Source organism: Spermophilus citellus, assembly GCF_964194105.1.
Source record: "Spermophilus citellus genome assembly, chromosome: 9".
Classification (NCBI taxonomy): Eukaryota; Metazoa; Chordata; class Mammalia; order Rodentia; family Sciuridae; genus Spermophilus; species Spermophilus citellus.
The window spans coordinates 98,559,226-98,583,325 of NC_138191.1; the positions used below are offsets into that span (position 1 = coordinate 98,559,226).

The 24,100-nt window shown below is 36.3% G+C and overlaps 1 protein-coding gene and 1 pseudogene across 3 annotated transcripts in view; one reads left to right on the forward strand and one right to left on the reverse strand.

Moving 5' to 3' along the window:
- Positions 1-24,100, reverse strand: part of ZFYVE9 (zinc finger FYVE-type containing 9) — a 208,168-nt gene that overhangs the window by 100,835 nt on the left and 83,233 nt on the right. For both annotated transcript variants that reach the window (XM_081306404.1, XM_081306403.1), the window contains exons 3-4: positions 8,168-8,272; positions 1,241-3,348 (exon numbers count right to left, since the gene is read on the reverse strand). In XM_081306404.1, the coding sequence (XP_081162530.1) occupies positions 1,241-3,348; positions 8,168-8,237 (2,178 nt within the window). In that variant the 5' untranslated portion in view covers positions 8,238-8,272. The remainder of the gene's footprint in view (positions 1-1,240; positions 3,349-8,167; positions 8,273-24,100) is intronic.
- LOC308655545 (WD repeat-containing protein SL1-17-like) overlaps positions 16,182-24,100 on the forward strand; it is a 35,588-nt pseudogene continuing 27,669 nt past the window's right edge. The window contains exons 1-2 of the transcript in view: positions 16,182-16,210; positions 16,774-16,912. The product of the transcript in view is annotated as a WD repeat-containing protein SL1-17-like (transcript). The remainder of the gene's footprint in view (positions 16,211-16,773; positions 16,913-24,100) is intronic.

Genomic DNA, 24,100 nt, shown 5'->3' on the forward strand with positions numbered 1-24,100 from the left:
AACACAGGGACACTCTACTACTGAGCTATATTCCCAGTTCTTTTTATTTTGAGAGAGTCTTGCTAAATTGTTCAGGCTGAACTTGAACTTGCAATCCTGCTTCAGCCTCCTGAATAGCTGAGATAGCAGGCATGCACCAATGCACCTGGCTCCTCACATTCTTTTTAAAAATACAAAATTCCAGGGCTGAGGTTGTGGCTCATCGGTAGAGCACTTGCCTTGCCCATGAGGCACTAAGTTCAATCCTCAGCACCACATAAAATAAGTAAACAAAATAAAGGTATTGGGTCCATCTACAACTAAAAAAAAAAATTACAAGATCCCTTTTCTTCCTTAATTACAACTTGTGTTTAAAAAAAAAAACAAACTAGTAAGTTGTGTTATTAGCTATCAGAATATGAGGAGAGCTAAAGAATATCAATTATTCTTATAATCTTACCATAAGGATCTAAAGTCTGCAACTCTATTTTGTATTTAATTTATATGGGGAAAAAGACAAGAATACATATGTCAATATATTAAGTCCCAGATTGTCTACTATAATGGCAAAAAAAATCCCACCTAAAAAAGTGAGATGGAGGGCTGGGCTATAGCTCAGTGGCAGACTACTTGCCTAGCATGTGTGAGGCACTAGGTTTGATCCCTAGTACCACATAAAAATAAACAAAATAAAGGGATGCTGTCCATCTACAACTACAAAAAAAATTTTTTTTAAAGTAAGATGGAGGGCTGGGGTTGCAGCTCAGTGGTACAGTGCTTGCCTAGCATTTGTGAGGCACTGGATTTGATCCTCAGCACCACATATAAATAAATAAAATAAAGGTATTATGTCCACTTACAACTAAAAAAAATGTTTTTTAAAAAAATGAGATGGAGTCTTAAGTCTAATAGTCAATTTTTTAAAAAGTAAAAAAAAAATATGAACCACAAATATTTTCTAAGCTGAAAGAACAAACTTCCTTATTTCAAATGATCCCATTAACTAAGTATGTGTCAATATAGAAACCACAAAGTTAACACTTCCTCAATTCTCATCTCTTCATAGAAACTGAATCAGTATAAATCTTGGCAATAAGCAAGGTCATTTTTTATATAGAAACTTATTAGAACTGGATTTTTAAAAGCTATTTATTATGTTTTCTCAAACACAAATTTATATACAGAATACTACTTTATTAATTTCTAACTGAGCATTACAAAATGAACATGCCAGGTTTCTGAGCTGATACATGCATCTTACCTTCCCACATGCTCTGCAATGATGCCTCCTTTTAGTGAATGTAAACCGGGCTTCACATTTCATGCAATTTGGAGCCTGGGAATCTGGTACCCATACTGGAGCCACCTCCCCCAGAGTGGTAAATGGCTTTCTGGCAGAAATTCCAAACTGACCAGCTCTGAGATCATTATCTGGGCTATCTGGAGCTATTGCAAGGCACGGTCTACTGGAGATCTCAGCCTCATAACTTTCTAAATGTTCTCCATTTGTATCAGTAATAGAGATGTTTCCCAAAGATGCATTGCATACATTGGTTGCTGAGTTTTCTCCCACTTTTGCTTTCCCAAGAATATCATTTTTGTTTTTAATATTATTTCCACTGTTTGCAGGAAGGTCATTTTGTAAATGATCTGATAATGGCTTTGGAATTTGAAGTTTAAGATTAGAAGGTTGCTTGGGTCTTGCACCACCAAAAGGAACACTGATAGACTGCAAGTTTGCTACTATCTTGGGGGAAGATTGTCCAAGCAATGATGGAACTTGACTACAGAAGTTTTGTAAATAATTTTTCTTCATGAGGTCACCAGTGCTGTTTAAAAGCAGTCCACTTGCTTCTGTAGCCTCATTTCCTCTCTGTTCGTAAATATTTGAGTAGCATTCTGACTTGCTCTCTTCTATTTCTTTTTCTTCTGTTACTGAATCTTCTTTGGAAGGTAATGTCTTTGGAACAAAAGAAACAACTGGGCTCTGCATTCCATAGGAATCACAACCATTAGAGAGAGAATTTGCTGCTGGTGTATCTATAACAGTGGAGAAATCACATCCTTCACCTTCATTCATGCAAGTTCCTTGTAAATCTATACCTGCATCTACTGTTCCAACACACTCTACTGCACCATCACCATTAGTGGCCTCAGGCTGACTAACCTGTAAAAACTTTTCATTTTCTTCATTTACTTGGGTATCATTCATCTCATGTGGTTTAGTCAATTTCCAATTTGTCATCTCCTGAGAGTCAGAGAAATGCTCTGTTATATTAAGAAATTCTGTAGTGCCAAGAATTTCTTCATGTTCATAACCTTCATCTTCATCAGCCCTAACATTAGTAGGCACAAGGCAATCTGAAAACTGTTCACAGTTATTGTCCCTTCCAGACCCATTAGGCATGTCTGGTTTGAGACACAAAGCTAAACCAGACCTCAGGGATTCTTCAGTTGATCTCTCACATGTTGGCTCTTTTTTTGTCAAAATCTCCTCACTCAAGTGGGAAAAGGAGTTTGGACTCCCTAAATCTGTCTTAGGAGAGCTGTTTTTGTCTGTGAGATCTTCGCCTGGTATATAGTTCTCTTGCTTTTTAACATCAGGACCTCCATCTATTCCCTGGGATGAGATTTCTGACTCAGCTGTTAAACTTGTAATAACAGGCATGTGGGGATCTCTATTTATATTTTCATCATCCTTTAATTGTAAAGGGGAACAGATATTGGCTAGATTATCAGTTGAAGCAGTACATAGATGGTTAACAGAGTCCTCCTCTGCTTTTGGTCTATCCAATAGATCCATTTGCTTTTCAGAGTTTATATCTTTTTCAGTGGACCCATTCATACTAATACTAAATTGATCAGATTGTCTATTTTCATTTTCTAGTGAACAGCTAAAAGAATCCATGAGAGATTGACTATTATAATCATTACAATCCTGCAAATCACTTTGTAATGTTCTTTTATCACAATTATGCATGACAGCTACCACAAGAACATTCTTCTCATCTGGCAGACAAGTTAGGTTTCCACATTTCTTATCTCCCACTTCAACAGCAATGCGTTGATCATCCTGGTTATAGTTTCTCTTAATTAACTGATCCTCTGCAATGGCATTTTCATCAATCCACATTGTGGCAATCTCTGGATTTAGACTACAGTCCTGTCCATTAGCACAATGATCTTCTCCTTCCCTGGTCAGGGGAGATGAATGAGCCAGAGAGAAGATTTTTAACTGTGGTTGTGATCCACTAGAAATTGCAGGTTCATTCACACTGGCCAATGCAGAATTAAATGACAGTTGGTGAGAAGAGGGATCTAGAATCTTATTCCACTTTGTGTCCAATAAAGTAGGAGAAATTGTTTCATCTGAAAAAAAAAAAAAGTAGTTGCAGTAAGTTTGCTGATAACATTGAAATGCTACTAGGGCTAAGTTGATCAACATTTCCAACTATATTCTGAAAATAAAACATACCTAGGATATGTGAAAATAAAATATTCCTAGAATATAAAGGTATATAATTTTTTGCTAGGAATAAAAAATATATTTAAGACAATTCCTATAATCATGTCATCAGATTGTAATATTTGAGAACTTTCAAAGAACAAAAGAATTCTATGTTAATCTAATAAAATTAAACTGACCCTCATACCCAAAAAGGGGGGAAGCACCTTTGGATTGTTTATGTATACAAGGCTGGGCACAGACTAATAATCTAAGATCAGGGGAAAAACAGAAAAGTAGTGAGGATAGAGTAATTGAGTGGGAAAGAAAATGAATAAATTTTTCTATGGAGACTGAATGCTCATATAAAGTACATCATGATTGGGATGTAGGTTACATGGTTACCTCCATTTGTCAAAACTGTATAGTTAGCCAGAAGTGGGAGTGCATGCCTCTACTCCTAACTACTGGGGATGCTGAGATGGGAGGCTCTCCAAAGCCCACAAGTTCAAAACCAGCCTCAACAATTTAGCAAGACACTGTCTCAAACAGAGGGGGGGCAGGAAACCTGTGGAGTTAAGATCTATGCACTTTAAGGAATAAAAAGTTTGCCTTTATAAAACTGTAATAAAAGACTGGCTCTGGGCTCAATCCTCAGGGAGGGAAGGAAGGAAGGGAGGGAGGGAGGGAGGGAGGGAGGGAGGAAGGAAGGAAAATAGAAAAGAAAAAACTGTAGAAAAAAACAAGAAACAGGAAGTGAGAAACAAAGTTATAAATTAAAACTGGCAGCAGGTCAATAACTATATTGAAGGTGGATGATGGATGTACTGAGGTTGTACCTATTATGGTTTTTTTGGTTTGGGGTTTTTTTTTAGTATTGGGGATTAAACTTGGGCACTCAACCACTGTGCCACATCTCCAGCTCTATTTTGTATTTTATTTAGAGATAGCATTTCACTGAGTTGCTTAGCGCCTCACTCTTGCTGAGGCTGACTTTGAACCCATGATCCTCCCGCCTCAATTGCCCAAGTCACTGGGATTATAGGTGTGTTCCAGTGCACCCGGCTGTTTTTTTTTTTTTTTTAAGTTTGCTACAGTATGTGAAATTCAGCTTGAAACCATGTCATAGTACATTATTACTTAGGTTTGTATTTATATTATCTGAGGACATTTGGCAAAAGTGCTTATCTAATTAAATCAATTTACTTAAAGTTTATAATTTAGAATGATTTCATATAACATTTGTTTAATTTTTAATAAATCAAGTTGTAGTGCTATTGTGTATGTCTAAGTTGGAAAAATAAGAAATAAGGCACTTAGCCTTTCCTACTTTCTTCTGCCAATAATTTACAATCATGGTGCTGAAATTATGCAGATATATCTGTATCAATTTTCAGTGCACCCTTAGCACCTTATTCATATCTTTATTAAGGCATTTACTACATTGTAATGCAATGGCTTATTTACCTCCTTTTATCCACTGAATAATTTCTGAAGGCAGAAATCATTTCATTCCGTTTGTGTAACCCCTCACTTTGCACAATGCATAGTATACAGTAGGTATACAATAAATACATAGCGAGTATATACCACAGCAAAAGGACTGGACTGGGTAAATAGAAGATTTAAATGATAGCTAATTTCTCTATAAAGTATACAATCTAGTTAGGAAAATCAAAATACATGCAATATACATGAATATCTAATTGGCAGTATAGAGTGGCCTACATATTTGCAAATTATTATGTGGGAACAGAAAATAAATTTGGAGAAGAAAGGCATGCAGGTAGGATACCTGGGATTGAACTCAGGGGCACTTGGCCACTGAGCCACATCCCCAGCATATTTTGTATTTTTTTTTTTTTTTTTGAGACAGGGTCTCACCGAGTTGCTTAGTGCCTCGCTTTTGCCAAGGCTGGCTTTGAACTCACAATCTCCCTGCCTCAGCCTCCTGAGCAGCTGGGATTACAGGTGTGCACAACTGCACCAGGCTAGAAAGGCATTTTTCCAGGATAAAGTAAGTGAGCTTACAGAGACAGAAGGAACTGGATAAGCTTCAGAAAGTTTTAAGATTGAAAATGGAGGCATTTATAAGTAGGGAATAAAAAAAAAGCATAGCCTCAAACTTCAGAATTTAAAAGAATAATTAGTAAATCAGTTTGGGATAAGAAAAAAACTAGCATAAGAAAACAGTGAAATGAAGCTACAAATAAATCATAAAACATCCAATTGTGTAAAGAACAGCCTTAGTATCCTCTGAATTACTAAGTCTAAAATTTACATTCAAATGTAGGCTGGCAAATATTTGAGATTTAGTAATTTGAATTTTCTTTTTTAAATAAGCTGGTTCCTGGAAATAAAAAAGAGATACTCTTCTACAAGAATATCTAATAATATTCAAACAGGAATGATGAGGTATTAAAATTTTCAATTTTAATCATTTCAATTTTAATCATTCAATCACCACTACCAGGCATAAAGTTAAGTACTGAGTATAATCAACAGGCCATTTGTGGGATATTTTGCATTTATAGAAGGAAATAAAGTAATACAGAATGAGAAATCATTTCATTTAAAGCATACTCTCTAAGGTACCAGGTTAGAGATGATAGTTTTTAATGCAACTGGTACTAAGATTCAAAAAACTAAGTTCAAACGAAAGTAACACATAGTTACAACCAAAAAGCAGGTGTTGGAAATCCTTCTTAACTGAAGGAGTTGTTGTGGTTTTATTTATTTATTTGTTTATTTATTTATTTTTGCAAGTAAGTGCTATATTTTATAAGACATTTTTACAGATTCAAACAAAATATACTGTAAAACAACTATACACAAAATACCCTACTAGTCTACAAAAGTAACAAAGAGATTAATGTAATAAACTAATGGTTTAGAGTCAATGATATTCTGGAAGTATAGTATTCGGAGGATTAGGTAAAATACCTAGACATCTAGTGACTTAAGTAACTATAATACACCGAGAGTTAAACTGAAGAAAGTATTAAGAAAATATTTATATAAATGGTTGAAGCTCAGAGGAAAATATATTTTCTGACTTTATATGTTACAAAACCTACCTAGATCCAATAAAATCCCAAATCATCAGATTTCATATTTACATGAATTAGAAAGAGCCTAAAGATACAGGCTATGTTGGGTCATCAATGAGAAAATATGAGAAAGATAGCCATTACAGATAAACTTTTCCTTCCTTTTCCCTTCTCATCTCTATGATCTCATATTCTATTGAGGGCTTATTCCATCACAGACACAAAATAATGAAATCAAAACTAAATCTCATCCCAACAGCTATCAAAGAGTAACTTGAATCACTGGCTATCTTGAAGGTTTGTAGACCATTACTAAAAATCAAGTCTTTAGATGGAAAAATATTACTTCATAAATTTGTTAAATACTATTTCTGTTAGAAATAGAAAAAAAGGGGGGGAGTGTAAGACAATGCAAGGTTTGGAGGAGAAATGATTGGATTATAACCTTGACCCAATCAGTAAGCCAATTCCTGATGGGATTAACTGGAGGCGGGTAGGGTATAGCTGGAAGAAGTGGTTCATTGAGGGCATGGCTATGGGGTATGTATTTTGTATCTGGAGAGTGAAGTCTCTGTTTCCTGATCACCACGTGAACTGTTTCCCTCTGCCACACCCTTTCTCCATGATGTTCTGACTCACCTACAACCCTGAGGAATAGAGCCAGCATTCTATGGACTAAGACCTCTGAAACCATGAGCCCTCAAATAAATTTTTCCTCCCCTAAAATTGTTCTAGTCAAATCTTTTAGTTGCAGCAGTGAAAAAACTGACTAAAACAGAAGCAATATGGAATAGTTATTTTTTCTTTTTTTTGGGGGGGGGTATCAGGGATTGAACTCAGGAGCACTGATCACTGAGCCACATCCCCATCCCTATTTTGTATTTTATTTAGACAAGTTCTCATCAAGTTGCTTAGTGCCTCACTTTTCTTTTTTTAATTATTTTTTAGTTGTCAATGGATCTTTATTTTTATTTATTTATATGCAGTGCCGAGAATCAAACCCAGTGCCTCACACATGCTAGGCACCTGCTGTATCATTGAGAGCCCCATGCCTCCTCATTTTTTGCTGAGGCTGGCTCTGAACTCTGGATCCTCCTGACTCTGCCTCTTGAGCTCGTCTTAGACATAAACTGATTGTTTAAAGTAGGTAGAGCTTAGGCTTCCTGGATCCTACTCTTGCCACTTCACTTGTTAGCAAGGTAACTTTGAGGAAATTGCTTGACCTCTCTATGCTTCTATTCTCATCCATAAAATGGAAATTAGAAGATCAACTTTTATTGGATTGTTTTAAACATTAAATGATATAATCCATGTAAGTATCTGGCACATAATATTAAGAAATGTTATTTCTTCCTCTGGATATATATCATTATTGTCTTGACTCTTTTTTTAAAGTACCACATCTTTGCTGGGTAGTGGTGCACACATATAATCCCAGATACTTGGGAGCCTGAGATAGAAGGATTGCAAGTTTAAGACCAATCAGGTTAATTTAGCAGCACCAGGTCTCACAATAAAAAGTTTTAAAAAGGGATGGAGATGTAGCTCATGGTAGAGTGCTTGCTTATCATGCACAAGACCATGGGTTCAATCTCTAGTACCATAAAAAAAAAAAGTCTACTTCCTTTTAGATCCTCACAGTCTCTTTCTCCATATCGTAAACCCAAATAGAGTCACCAATGTAAATTTTTACCTTCGTTTTGTTCAAATTCATCTAACACCTTGTCCAGGTTGTAAGCTTCTGCTTGGAAGTAATTCTCCATCAGTGAGGAAACTCCACTCAAGAGACTTGTTTAACCTAAAAAGCACATCAAATTTGTTTTACACTTTGAATTATTAAACTATAGCTTATAAATCTTAAATTTACAAGGATAAAATCTCTTCTAAATCTATGCAGACAATGGTAAACAATAAAACCTCATGCTATCTGATATATTTTAAAATCTTTAAGTTAATAAATTCTAGAAGCCTGTAACTTTACAATCACCAAAATACAAACAGCCCTCCATATCTGTGGGTTCTACAACTCTAAATTAGATCTACTACAGATGGAAAATATTCAGGAAAAAAACTCACATCTGTACTGAATACAAATATTTTTTGACATTATTCCCTAAAAAACACAGTATAACTACTATTTACCTAGCATTTACATTGTATTTGGTTTTATAAGTAAGCTAGAGATGATTTAAAGTATATTGGAGGATATTCATAGGTTACATGCAAATACTATGCCACTTTATATATGATATTTGGGCATCTGTGGACTTTGGTATCCTTAGGGGTCCTGGAACCAATTCACCATGCATTCTAAGAGGCAACTATAAAACAAACATAGAAGATATACTTGATGGTTCAACAAACTTGTTTCAAGGCTGAGGCAAGAGGATCGCAAGTTCAAAGCCAGCCACAGCAGTTTATAATTTAGTTAATAGTAAACAATGTTAAGTAAGAAAATTTAAATAATAAATTACTTTAATATCAATTCAGTATGAGACACTATGATTTAATTGTCAGATAAAATTAATAGAAAAGCTCTACAGATTAAATACTCCAGAAATTCAAGAAGTCCATAATTCTTATTTGAGATCTTAGCTCAAATATCACTTTCACAGGAAGTATTCTCTGAACCTCCAAGAAAGATAATGGCTCACCTTATAATCTGTCAGCACCACATTCTTTTCCTTTATAATATTTATCACCATCTATAAATATATGCCAGTGTGATTATTTATATCAAGCTCTCCTACCTGACTATATGTAGGCACTCTCCAGACTGTGTTCACCATGTACCCCCAAAGATTAGACAGAACATGATGTGATATCCACTCAATGATACTTATGGAATGAATACATGAACAATGCATAAGTAGTTGGTCAATAAGTTCTACTGAATTACAATTACAATTACTAAAAAAGGCAAGCACCAAAAATGTTCTGAACAGGTTAATGGTTATTAAGAAGAGAATGCTCACAGTACCTCAATGTATCATTCCAAAGTTGAATTATTAATTTCCAAGGAGAAAATATATATTTATAATGAAGAGATATGACAAACACCACCCTAACGAAATGTTCTCACAGAATAACCAATAGTTCAACATGCCAGCATGTGCATTTTCTAATGTGATACAATGACAAGTACAAAGCATCACCTATATAGTTTTTTGTTTTGTTTTGATTTGGTTTGGTTTGGATTTTTTAGTACTGGGGATTGGAGCCCAGGGTGCTCTACCACTGAACTACATTCCCAGCCTTTTTTTTTTTTTTTTTTTTTTTTTGAGACAGGGTTTCACTAATTGCTTAGCCTGACCTCAAACTCGTGATCTTCCTGCCTCAGCCTCTCAAGTAGCTGGGATTGTAGACATGTACCACTATGTCCACCTATATAGTATTCTTGCTAAAAATACTTAGCCTGAATTTAATCATGAGGAAACTATTAGGCACATCTAGAATGTGAAGATTCTATAAGATAAATGCTCTTAACTCATTTAAAAAATATAAAACACCCAGGGGCTGGGGATATAGCTCAGTGGTAGAGCATTAGCCTAGCATGCACAAGGATTTGATCTCCAGCACTGGGAAAAAAGAAGGAAAAAAGAGAGAGAGGGAGGAAAAAGGGGGGAAAAGGAGAAAGGAATGGATGGTTGTGATAGTATACCAGGAAAAAAGGAGAAAGAAGTGTAAGTAAGGGGTAAAATGATAAAAAGTGGTAAATCTACATAAAAGATTTATGTACCTGAAAGGTCTATTTTTTTGTAACTTTTCTATATACTTGACATTTCTTAAAAGAAAAGTATTAAAGCCATTCTGAGCTGACAGGCAGTAAGCATTCCTTCCTACACTGAATAGAGAAATTCTAGATAAAACTGATTATGTTAAAGGGTTGAAACAGACAAATTTAAAAGCAAATGAGGGAAATATACAGATGTCATAAACATAGAAAAAACAATGAAGCTAGCAAAGACAAACTGAAGGGTAGGCCTACTGTCTGAAAGCTTGAAGGAAGGGTGAGAATTATTGGCTGCAAATTTATAGAAATTATAATTTATAAAAGAGGGGCCCAAGCTGGCCTTTCTACATGAAACCAAGAACTAGGGGAAAACTCTTCTTAAAAGCCCGAGACTTAGAGCAGAATGGAACAGAATACCAATAAATTCAACCTTGAGAAATTAGAATTCCAAACTTGGTCCTCACTCAGAAGTAAGAATGATATTAAGTCCTCCCATTCAGAAATACAACACAGTTTATCTCGATGCTTACTCAACTTTTCCTATGACTTTTAATAAAGATTTTAATTTTAAAAAGTCATTAAATACTGAACAGTCAGGAGAGAAGCGTACATGTGACTACAAAGAAGTAACACAAAGGAGATCTCTGTGGTGAAAGAATTGTGCTGCATCTTAATGTTGATGATAGTTACATGAATCTACACACATGATAAATGGCAGTGAACTACAACGAATTAATGTCAACCTCTTGTTTTTGACATTGTCTATATTTATGTAAGATATAATCCAAAAATATTGGATGAATGACGAATTCACAGGAACCCTTTAAACTATTTTGCAAATTCCTATGAATTAGTTATTACTATAAAATCAAAAGTTTTTTAAAACAAAAAAGAAACAGGTTGTTAAAAATTGAATAAATAGGGCTGGGATGTACCCCAGTGGTTAAGTACTTGGCTAGCATGTGTGAGGCCCTAGGTTCAATCCCTGGCACCTAATACTAAAATAAACATGGGAGTAGGATGAGGGAATGACATCTGTGGATGGGAGAGTCAAAGTCTAACATACAGCAGATACCTTTTGTAGAGGTGGCCTAGAATGTTAAAGACCTAGCAGAGTAACAATGTCACAGAAGGACAACCCATTGTGCTACACCAGAGTCCAAGAAAGTAAGGAGGGCATTCATGTGAAGGGGATGGTCTAAAACAGGAAGTCAGAGAGAGAGCGCCAGTGAATAAAAGGGGAATTCAAATGTGGAGAAGTGAGAAGGAGGCAGTAAGAAGGCAGTTCAGTATGCCAAATCAGAGCCTATGCATAATAAGACACCGGAAAAAGAAAATATGGCACTGATAGGACATTAGCTATATGGAAAAATGGATCAAATAAGTAATTATGTGAAGGGCAATAGGAGCAGGGTTTCTGACTGTTGGAGAAGGGAGTTACAATGTGAAAAAGGAAAACCTGAAAGAACTCTACAATGTTGGTTTAGAATTTTAGGTATCATTGTGAACAAATGAAATCAAATAAAGATTCTTTTGAGACATAAAATAAAGGTGCAAATATGTATGTGTATGTAAATGTGTGCATATACATACATTTTCTAGCTTTATTCAGTTACGGCCTTGGATCCCTACCTGGACCCCATGTAGTAATGAGCACACCTAGCAGCAGGCTTGGTTTCTAAATATTATTTTCCTCTAAATGGAACAGGACTCAATGAAGAAATGACTGATTTCAGGGCTGGAGCAAAATAAAGTACAAGAGCCGTGATGAAAATAGAGAAATGTAAACTCCAATACATAGTGTGGTGGAGGAAATATAAAATGTTATGGCTCTTTTGGAAAACCTCAAAAAAGTTCCTAAAAAGAGTTAAACATTGGGGCTGGGGTTGTAGCTCAGTGGTAGAGCACTTGCATCGCACAGGTGAGGCCCTGGGTTCAATCCTCAGCACCACAAAAAAATAAGTAAATAAAGATATTGTGTCCATCTACAACTAAAAATAAAAAAAAATTTTTAAAAGTTAAACATAAGCTGGGTATGATGGCATACACCTATAATCCCAGTGACTCAGGAGGCTGAGGTAGGGGGAGTGCATGCAAGTTCAAGCCCAGCCTCAGCAATTTACAGAGACCCTATCTCAAAATAAAAACAAAAAAGGACTAGGATGTGGCTCAGTTGTAAAGTGGCCCTGGGCCAAATCCCCAATACCACACACACATATAAAAAGTTAAACATAGCTGACATATGACCTGGCAATTCCATGTCTCTGTATGCCAAGGGAAAACAGTTCCACAAAAAATTTGTACATAAATACTTACAGCAGTATTATTAATAATGGACAAAAAGTGAGAAAAAATCCAAATGTCTAACTTATGATTCAATAAATAAAATGTGGTTAAATATATATGAGACAATAAAAAAAGGATGAGGTGCTTACGTAGGTTATGACATGGATAAATCTTAAAAACAATGTGGTTGGGTTGGGGTTGGGGCTCAGCGGTAGAGCACTCGCCTAGCATGTGCAAGGCCCTGGGTTCGATCCTCAGCACCACATAAAAATAAATAAAGATATTGTGTCCAACTACAACTAAAATAAATAAATAAATAAATAATTTTTTTTTAATGTGGTTACCAAGCACGGTGGCACATGCCTATAATCCCCGCGCAGCTTGGGAGACTACAGCGGCAGGATCACAAGTTCAAGGCTAGTGAGACCCTGTCTCATAATAAAAAATTTTACAAAAGGGCTGGGATATGCTCAGTGGTCAAGCACCCCTGGGTTCAATACCTAGTATGAAAAAAAAAAGTACTGAAAGCTAAACAGTATTTGATTCCATTGATAGGAAATATCTAAATAGGTACCTCCATAAAGTCAGAAAATAAATTAAAAATATCTGGAGATATTAGAGGTAAAGAGGGATTAACAATCAAACTTTCTTTTTGGAGTAATGAAAATGTTCTGAAATTAGTGGTGATGGTTGTATAACTTTTTAAACATATAAAAACCATTAAATTTAGACTTTAAAATGTGAATTTTATTGTATGTAAATTATATTTCAAGTTTTAATAAAGTGACAACCAGCCTTGAATATCTTGTATACTAAAAAGCAAGGAAGTACTCTAAAAATGATGGGGACATGGCAAAAGAACACAGATGCCAATTTTAAAGGGCTCCCACAGGCCAAATCAAGAGAAAATATAAGCATCAAAATAAATAACAATAGCAAAGAATTATAATCCACTGAATAAAAGAAAAACTATGAGTCTTTATAATATGAATAAATGAATCACAAGTGTGTTGAAAGAGAATACATAGTTTCAAGGCACTTCCCATCAAAACAAATTTTATTCATTGCCAAAATAAAAAAGAGTAATGTCAAATTGGGTGTGGGGTGATGCATGCCTATAATCCCAGCTATTTGGAAAACTGAAGCAATAGAATTGTGAATTTGAGGCCAGCCTGGGCACTATAGCAAAACCTGTCTTAAAAAAAAAAAAAAGGAGGCGGGGAGGAGAAAATGCATAACCTAAATCCATACATGAGGAAATATTAAACAAACCCAAATTAAGAAACATTCTAAAAAATAAGTCGTCTATAATCTTTGAAAATGTCAAAGTCAACAGAAAGAGAGTCAAGACTATAGAACTTTTTTATACTGAAGACTAAAGAGGCATGATAATTACATACAACATGTGATTCTAAACTAGATCCTCTTGATATAAAAAACATTATTTGGACAAGTAACAAAGAATGAAGACCAAAGATTAGATGGTGGTAATGCATCAATGCTAATTCCTTTTAATGGCTACTTTATATTTATGTAGCAAATGTCCGTTTGCAGGAAACTCACAGTAAAACATTTAAAACTCATGAAGCTTACAGATAACAACTTACTCTCAAATGGGTCAAAGAAAAAAATGTTCTCTGTACTAAATTTGCAACTTTTCTATAAGCTTGAGACTAATTGTATTTCTTAAATTACACTAAAAATGTCTGTCATATTTTTAATTTGTAGAGCACTTTCTTTTTCTGATCCTTTTATGACATCTTCTCTTACCTCTCGGATGCAATTACCTACAGCGCTTTGTTTTAACATTTCCTATTTTCAATATTACTTATTTCCTTCAAGATTCTCTTTTGTACTTATGTGTTTTGGTCTCTGTCTATCCCATTGGAGGCTTTCCCCAAATGCCAACCTGTTTAACAAATGAAGTACTAAAAGCCAACTGGAAACTATGCATAAATGTAGCTTGTCCACTAAGCCTCTACTATATAGTGATTGTTGTTGTTGTGGTGGTGGTGGTGGTGCTGCTGCTGCTGTTGCTGGTGGTGGTGGGGATTGAACCCAGGGCCTTATGCATGTGAGGCAAACACTCTACCAACTGAGCTATATCCCTAAACCCCATACTGCATATTGATTGACTGGGAACATGTGTGTCCCTTTGGGAATACGTGTAAATCTTTTCTTTCAACTCCTGAGAGGAATTATCTAATCTCCTATAAAAGGGCACAGAGATATACTACCTGACAGCTAATTTCTGACCAAGTAGAGAAAGGAGTAAATGGAAGGTCCCACCTTTCATTATATAGGATTTCCCTTATTTTCCCTGACTTCATTATAGCGTCTCATGCCTGATATCTGTTTTGTTTAAGTTCTCCAAGTCTTTTTTGAGACTTTGGTTTCATTCTCCAAAGAAAAGAATTCTTTATTTGCCTTTTTATAAAAGTATCTGTCTTTTAATGAAACTAGTAGCTCACTAGGGCTAGAGATGTAGTTAAATGTTAAAGAGTGCTTGTCTACCACCCACAAGACCCTGGGTTCAATGCCCAGTACTACAAAACAGAAGCTCACTAAATATTCATACATATATATTCAAAGAAGAATATAATTACTTAATTGAGTATAGTTTCTCCCTGAGAACCTCTTCATTTGACTTTTTATTTCTAGGTCTCTTTTATTCTTTATTGAGCAGTGGTCTTTTAGACATTCGTTACAATTTCAATTTTAGAGATCCTATTCTTACTATATATAGCACTGATCAGAATGCTACTTTTATGTCTTCTTCATTGATTATCCTTCTTTATGCCACACATTAATAACATAAAACATGTATACACTTGGACAAATATTCTTGAGCATCTACTATTTAACAAGCACTGTTCTAGGTTAAAATGATAAATAAGATAATGTCCCTAATGTAAAGGAGTACAATATATCATGGGAAGATGAATGAGTAAACTTCAAATTTAAAGTAATATGGCATATACTAACTGATATATGCACTGTGTGCCATGAAACCAAAGAAGAGATGAATCTAAATGAGACTGACACAAGGCTGTATTATTTGGGATACATTATTATATCAAATATTCCATGAATTTTTAGTGGTTCAAATGAGAGAAGTTTATGTCTCATAATAATCAAGTTCAAGTCTTCCATATATGCAAGAAACTCTATTGAATACAGTTCCTTCCACCTTGGATCTCCACTATATACGAGGACAATACTATTCAAGGTGCTAATTCTCAATAATAATAAACGCTGGATAAAGACCTGCTAGCAAAAAAAGAAAACAAGTTGAACTAAACAGAATTCCTTATCTCAGTATGGCCCAATCACAGCTTAAGAAATGCATATGGTTGGTGGGCCATACTGATTAGCACTGCCCTAAGATGTAGTTCTTTGATCTGTTTCATCAAAGTTGGGACACAGTCATATCTAGGTTGAGACAGAAAGGTTTCATTTTCTTTCAGAAAAAAGAGTAGGCATATTAATCTATTTAAAACACAAACCTGGAAGTGGCACATATATCTTTGCTCACATTTCTTTGCTTAGTCACATAGTTACATCAAGTTGCAAAGAACGCTGAATGAAATGTCACATCACACCTGCAGCTACTATAGAAGTGAAAAATGGATTTTAGTAGATTTGGACAGTTTTTGCTACAGTAGGTGGAAAACTTCCTAAAGAAGCAATGCTTCATAAAGAACAATATTTTGCCAGGTAAAGGATAGAAGGTCACTACGTTCTCGAACACCCATGTGAGAAGGCTAGGGGACAAGAAACAGTGTACCTGCCCGCCATGCCAGACCTCCTCCCCTGTGTCCCCCCACTGGACCTCTTGCACCCGGCTCCACATCTACCAACGCAGGGCTCCCCTTGCCACCTTCATCTTAGGACACTGCAACCGCCACCACAGCCCCCTCAAAGGGTAGCCTCTACCTGGGGACACCAGCCATAGGAAGCTGTCCACTGCAGCACCACCTGCCACAGCACTACATCTCCAAATAGGCCACTCAACACCACTATCCGTGCTGCCCCACCTCTCAAAATGAATGCCTCCATCTTGAAACACCTCTGCCACCATCTTGGGTGACCTCCACTATTGCCTTTGCCAACTTTAGTTGGGAAAGCTTCCATCTTGGGACACCGACGGGGGGCCTGGAACCCCAACATAAAAGTACCTACAGTCTCCCAAACTCCCCAGCCACCAACCCAGCCCAGTGCTTGCAGCCACGGGGCCAGCCTGCAGCTCTCAATGCCTGGTCCTGATCTGTCTGATACAGAACAGCTCTCCACGACAGGTGCCCAGGTCCCAGTGCTCAACGTTCAGGACCTCTGGAGAGAGAGATTCCTGACTGGGAAGCAGCAAAAGAGATACAGTTTGGAGACTACATTACAGACCAGGAATTGTGGGGTCCACAGGTAATGTAGGGGCTAAGACCAGGCTCCCATGCCACCTCACATGAGTGAACCCCAAAGGAAATTCCTAGGGAGAAGTCTTCCAAAGCGGCCCGGCAATTACTATATCCTGCCTCCAGGAGTTCCACCTCCAAAATTAATCCTCCCAAGCCTAGTAACCTTCACTATCCTGAGGGTGAAGATAACTCCAGACAACCCCACCTTTCAGATAAGAAGGGAAACAGGGAAGATATTGAACTCCAACAGAAACAATCATTCAGTTTTTCTTCAAGATTTTTTTTCCTACCCTCACAACCCCAACATTTGTGAAACCAAGTACTTTCCATGCATCAGACTACTCAAGAATGAGATGTCTGAATAGTATTTTATACTTTTGTTGTATAGTCTTTTATTTTTATATCTTTTTCTTTTGCTATTTAATTTTTTTAACTATCTATATAATTTTCCTGCCATTTATCTGTCTCCCTGGAGTCTCTTTCGCTCTTTTTTCCTGCTAAAAGCTGAAAGGAAAGTGAGGAACCAGGAGGCAGGTGAGTGAGAAATGAAAGACAGAGACCAGGCAGAGATACACATGCGAGTTTGTCAGAGCTGACAAATAAAGACACATCTCTCCATAGAAGGAGAGAAGCAAAACAGGCTTGGAGTTCAGGACTTTTATGGGACAGGCTCAGGGATTAGAGCCCGGTGGGTCCTAATGCAGGGGTTTAAGGGTGAGGATGGTATGAGGGAGTAATGATACACCCTTGGGCAGGAAATTGAAATTTTTCTTAAAATGGCAGCTATCACTTAAGATGGCCATCAAGATGCTAAGCAAAGATCTTACAAAAGCCAACTTCTTTGATTCCTCTTTCATGCTTTCTATAATCTAATACCTCTATATTCTTGCCTCCTAACTCATCAACATCTCATGCTACACACCCCGCCTTATCTACCATTAGAAAATGTAGAGTCGGGCTGGGGATGTGGCTCAAGCGGTAGCGCGCTCGCCTGGCGTGCATGCGACCCGGGTTTGATCCTCAGCACCACATACCAACAAAGATGTTGTGTCCGCCGAGAACTAAAAAAAAAATAAATAAATATTAAAAAAAATTCTCTCTCTCTCTCTCTCTCTCTCTCTTTCTCCCCTCTCTCACTCTCTCTTTAAAAAAAAAAAAGAAAAGAAAATGTAGCTTCTTCACAAACTTACTATTTATATTGTAGGTAATAATTGAATACATTATTTCTGTTTATTGTGACAAAACTGTAAACATCTTAATAGGAGCTATTTGGTGTAAGTCCACATATTGTTTACGTTGGGTGCAAACAGGTATTGGAAACCTGCAGGGACACTATAAATGTATAGGGTAGAAACTAACATCTCAGATCTGCACTGCTAGAGGGTGAGACACACAAACAACCTGAAAAAACAAGGGAAGAAAGCCCCCAAACAAACCAAGATGCTACAATAATAGAATCATTGACAGCACAGTAGAAGAAATGTCAGAGAAGAAGTTCAGAATGTACATAATTAAAATAATCTGTGAAGTAAAGGATGATATAAGAGAAAACACAGGCAGAAAAAGATCACTTCAATAAAGAGATAAGAGCAAACGCAGCAAGCAAAAGATTATTTCAATAAAGAGAGATTCTGGGGCGGAAAAAAAACCAAAAATCCCTGAGGTGAAGGAAACAATAAACCAAATTTAAAACTCAATAGAAAGCATCACCAACAGACTAGATCACTTGGAAGACAGAACCTCAGGCAATGAAGACAAAATATATAATCTTGAAAATAAAGTTGACCCCACAGTGAAGATGGCAAGAAACCATAAATAGAACTTCCACGAATTATGAGATAACATGAGAGGACCAAATTTAAGAATTATTGTAGGGAGGAAGGAACAGAGATACAAACCAAAGGAATGAACAATCTATTCAATAAAACAATATCAGAAAATTTCCCAAACCTGAAGAATGAAATGGAAAATCAAATACAACAGACTTACAGTACACCAGATTAACAAAATTGTGACAGATCCACACCAAAGTACATTATAATGAAATAGCCTACATACAGAATAAAGATAGAATTTTAAAGGCCCCAAGACAAAAAAGTATCAGATTACATATAAGAGGAAACCAATTTGGCTCTCAGCAAATTTCTCAACCTAGACCCTCAAAGCTAGGAGATCCTGGAATAATATATACCAAGCTTTGAAAGAAAATGGATGCTAACCAAGAATCTTATATCCAGAAAAATTAAGATTCAGATTTGATAATGGAAAAAAAAATTCCATGATGAACAAAAGTTCAAAAAATTTACAACTAAAAAGCTTGCACTACAGAGCATCCTCAGCAAAATAGTCCATGAGAAGAAAATGCAAATCAGCACAGGGAGGAACTACACTTTAAAAAAGACAAAGAAGGGCTGGAGTTGTGGCTCAGTGGTAGAGCATTTGCCTAGCATGTGTGAGGCACCGGGTTCAATTCCCAGCACCACATTAAAAAAAAAAAAAAAGACAAAGAAGAAACCAAGTCAAGTTAAAAACCAAAAATAAACCAACACCTGGAGACTAAATAATATGCTACTGAATGAACTATGGATAGCAGAAAACATCAGGGAGGAGATAAATGAGAACACTGATAAAACATATCAAAATCTCTGGGACACTATGAAGACAGTGCTAAGAGGAACATTGCACTGAGCTCATTCACTAAAAAAATAAAACATCAACAAATAAATGACCTAACATTACATCTCAAAGCTCTCAAAAAAGAAGAACAATTCAACACCAAAAGTAGAAGACAGAACATAACTAAAATCAGAGATGAAATCAATGAAATTGAAACAATAGAAAAAAATTTTAAAAATTGACAAGGAGCTGGGATTGTGGTAAAGTGTTTGCCTACCATATAGGAGGCACTGGGTTCAATCCTCACCACTACATAAGAATAAATAAAATAAAGGTATTGAGTCTATCTACAACTAATAAATATTTTTTTTTAAACTGACAAAACAGTACTGGGTGGTAGCTCAGTGGTACAGTGCTTGCCCAGCATGTGTGGAGCACTGGGTTCAATTCTTAGCACCACATATAAATAAAATAAAGGTCCATTGACAATTAAAAAAAATTAAAAAGCGACAAAACAAAAAGTTCTTTGAAGAAATAAATAAAACTGATAAACCCTTAACCACACTAATAAAGTGGAGAGAAAAAACTCAAATTACTAAAATTCATGATGAAAAAGGAAATATCATAATGGACACTACTAAAATACAGAAGATAATTAGAAACTCTTTTGAAATTTATACTCCAATAAAATAGAAAATCTCAAAGACATCAACAAATTTCTAGAGACATACGGTCTACCCAAACTGAATCAAGAGGATATATACAATTTAAACAGATCAATTTCAAGCAATGAAATTGAAGACACCATTAAAACCTACCAAGAAAAGCCCAAAATCAGATAGATTCTCAGCCAAGTTCTACAAGAACTTCGAAGAAGACTTAACACCAATATTCCTCAAATTATTCCATGAAATAGAAAAGGAAGGAACCCTTCCAAACTCATTCTATGAAGCTAATATCACCCTGATACCAAAACCAGACAAAAACACTCAAGGAAAGAAAACTTCAGATCAATATCCCTCATAAACACAGATGTAAAAATTCTCAATAAAATTCTGGCAAATAACATACAAAAACATATTAAAAAGGCAGTGCACCATGAACAAGTGGCATTCATTCCAGGGATGCAAGGTTGATTCAACATATGGAAATCAATAAACATAATTTATCATATCAATCGACATAAAGATAAGAACCATATGATCATCTCAATAAATGTAGAAAAAGCATTTGACAAAATATAACACATCTTCATGTTCAAAACACTAGAAAAATTAGAGATAACAGGAACATACCTCAAAATTGTAAAAGCTATCTTTGCTAAGCCCAAGGTTAACATCATTCTAAATGGAGAAAAACTGAAAGCATTTTCTCTCGAAACTGGAATAAGACAGGGATGCCCTCTTTCACCACTTCTATTCAACACAGTCTGGGAAACTCCAGCCAGAGCAATTAGACACATGAAAGAAATTAAAGGGATACAAATAAGAAAAGAACTCAAACTATCACTATTTGCCAATGACATGATTCTATACATAGCGGATCCAAAACATTCCACCAGAAAACTTCTATAGCTAATAAATGAATTCAGCAAAGTAGGAGTATATAAAATTAACACCCATAAATCAAATGCATTTTGTACATCAGTGAGGAATCCTCTGGAAGAGAAATTAGGAAAACTACCCTGTTCACAATAGCCTAAAAAACAAAAACAAACAAACAAAAAAAACACATTGGGAATCAATCTAACAAAACAGGTAAAAGACCTCTACAATTAAAACTACAGAACACTAAAGAAAAAAACTTGAAGAAAACCTCAGAAGATGGAAAGATCTCCCCTTTTTTTTTTAAAGAGAGAGTGAGTGAGAGAGAGAGAGAGAGAATTTTTTTTTAATATTTATTTTTTAGTTTTCGGCAGACACAACATCTTTGTTTGTATGTGGTGCTGAGGATCGAACCCGGGCCACACGCATGCCAGGCAAGCGCGCTATCACTTGAGCTACAACCCCAGCCCCCTCCCTTGTTTTTGAATAAGGAGAATTATTATTGTCAAAATGGCCATACTACCAAAAGCATTATACAGATTTAATGCAGTTCCAATTAAAATCCCAAAGACATTCCTCATAGAAATAGAAAAAGCAACCATAAAATTCATTTGGAAAAATAAGAGACCCAGAATAGCCAAAGCAATCCTTAGCAAGAACAGTGAAACACGAGGCATCACAATACCAGACCCGTAAACTATACTACGAAGCTATAGTAACAAAAATGGCATGGTATTGGCACCAAAATAGACATGTAGACTAGTGGTACAGAATAGAGGAAACAGAGACAAACCCACATAAATACGGTTATCTCATACTAGACAAAGGCACCAAAAACATACATAGGAGAAAAGATAGCTATTCAACAAATGGTGATGGGAAAATTGAAAATCCTTAGGTAGCAAAATGAAATTAAATCCCTATCTCTTTTTTTTTTTTGGTTGTTCACAACATTACAAAGCGCTTGACATATCATAGTTCACACATTAGATTGAAGTGGGTTATGAACTCCCAATTTTACCCCAAATGCAGACTGCAGAATCACGTCAGTTACACATCCACAATTTTACATAATGCCCTATTAGTAATTGTTGTATTCTGCTACCTTTCGTATCCCCTACTATTCCTCCTCCCCTTCTCTCACATCTTCTCTCTCTACCCCATCTACTGTAATTCATTTCTCTACTTGTTAATTTTCCCATTCCCCCCACAACCACTTATATGTAATTTTCTATAGCAATGAGGGTCTCCCTTCATTTCTATACAATTTCCCTTTCCTCTCTCTTTCCCTCCCATCTAATGTCTCTGTTTAAAGTTAATCTTTTCTTCCTGCTCTTGCTCCCTACTCTGTTCATAGTTGCTCTCATTATATCAAAGAAGACATTTGGTATTTGTTTTTTAGGGATTGGCTAGCTTCACTAAGCATAATCTGCTCGAGTGCCATCCATTTCCCTGCAAATTCCATGATTTTGTCATTTTTTACTGCTGCGTAATATTCCATGGTGTATAAATGCCATATTTTTTTATCCATTCATCTATTGAAGGGCATCTGGGTTGGTTCCACAGTCTAGCTATTATGAATTGTGCTGCTATGAACATTGATGTGGCAGTATCCCTGTAGCATGCTCTTTTAAGGTCTTCAGGGAACAGTCTGAGAAGGGCAATAGCAGGGTCAAATGGTGGTTCCATTCCCATATTTCCCAGGAATCTCCAAACTGCTTTCCAAATTGGCCGCACCAATTTGCAGCCCCACCATCAATGTACAAGAGTACCCTTTTCGCCACATCCTCACCAGCACTTGTTGTTTTTTTTTTTGTTTTTTTTTTTTATTGGTTGTTCACAACGTTACAAAGCTCTTGACATATCATATTTCATACATTAGATTGAAGTGGGTTATGAACCCCCAATTTTACCCCAAATGCAGATTGCAGAATCACGTCGGTTACACATCCACAATTTTACATAATGCCCTATTAGTAATTGTTGTATTCTGCTACCTTTCCTATCCCCTACTATCCCCCCTCCCCTCCCCTCCCATCTTCTCTCTCTACCCAATCTACTGTAATTCATTTCTCTCCTTGTTTATTTTCCCATTCCCCTCACAACCTCTTATATGTAATTTTGTATAGCAGTGAGGGTCTCCCTTCATTTCCATGCAATTTCCCTTTTCTCTCCCTTTCCCTCCCATCTCATGTATCTGTTTAATGTTAATCTTTTCTTCCTACTCTTCCTCCCAGCTCTGTTCACAGTTGCTCTCATTATATCAAAGAAGACATTTGGTATTTGATTTTTAGGGATTGGCTAGCTTCACTAAGCATAATCTGCTCTAGTGCCATCCATTTCCCTGCAAATTCTATGATTTTGTCATTTTTTATTGCTACATAGTACTCCATTGTGTATAGATGCCACATTTTTTTTATCCATTCATCTATTGAAGGGCATCTGGGTTGGTTCCACAGTCTAGCTATTGTGAATTGTGCTGCTATGAACATTGATGTGGCAGTATCCCTGTAGTACGCTCTTTTAAGGTCTTCAGGGAATAGTCCGAGAAGGGCAATAGCTGGGTCAAATGGTGGTTCCATTCCCAGCTTTCCCAGGAATCTCCATACTGCTTTCCAAATTGGCCGCACCCGTTTGCAGTCCCACCAGCAGTGTACAAGAGTACCCTTTTCCCCACATCCTCTCCAGCACTCATTGTTGTTTGACTTCATCATGGCTGCCAATCTTACTGGGGTGAGGTGGTATCTCAGGGTGGTTTTGATTTGCATTTCCTTGACTGCTAGAGATGGTGAGCATTTTTTCATGTACTTGTTGATTGATTGTGTGTCCTCCTCTGTGAAGTGTTTGTTCATGTCCTTGGCCCATTTGTTGATTGGGTTATTTGTTTTCTTATTGTGCCGTTGGGATTTTGATTGGCATTGCATTAAACCTATAGAGAACTTTTGGTAATATCGCCATTTTGATGATGTTAGTTCTGCCTATCCATGAACAGGGTATATTTTTCCATCTTCTAAGATCTTCTTCTACTTCTCTAT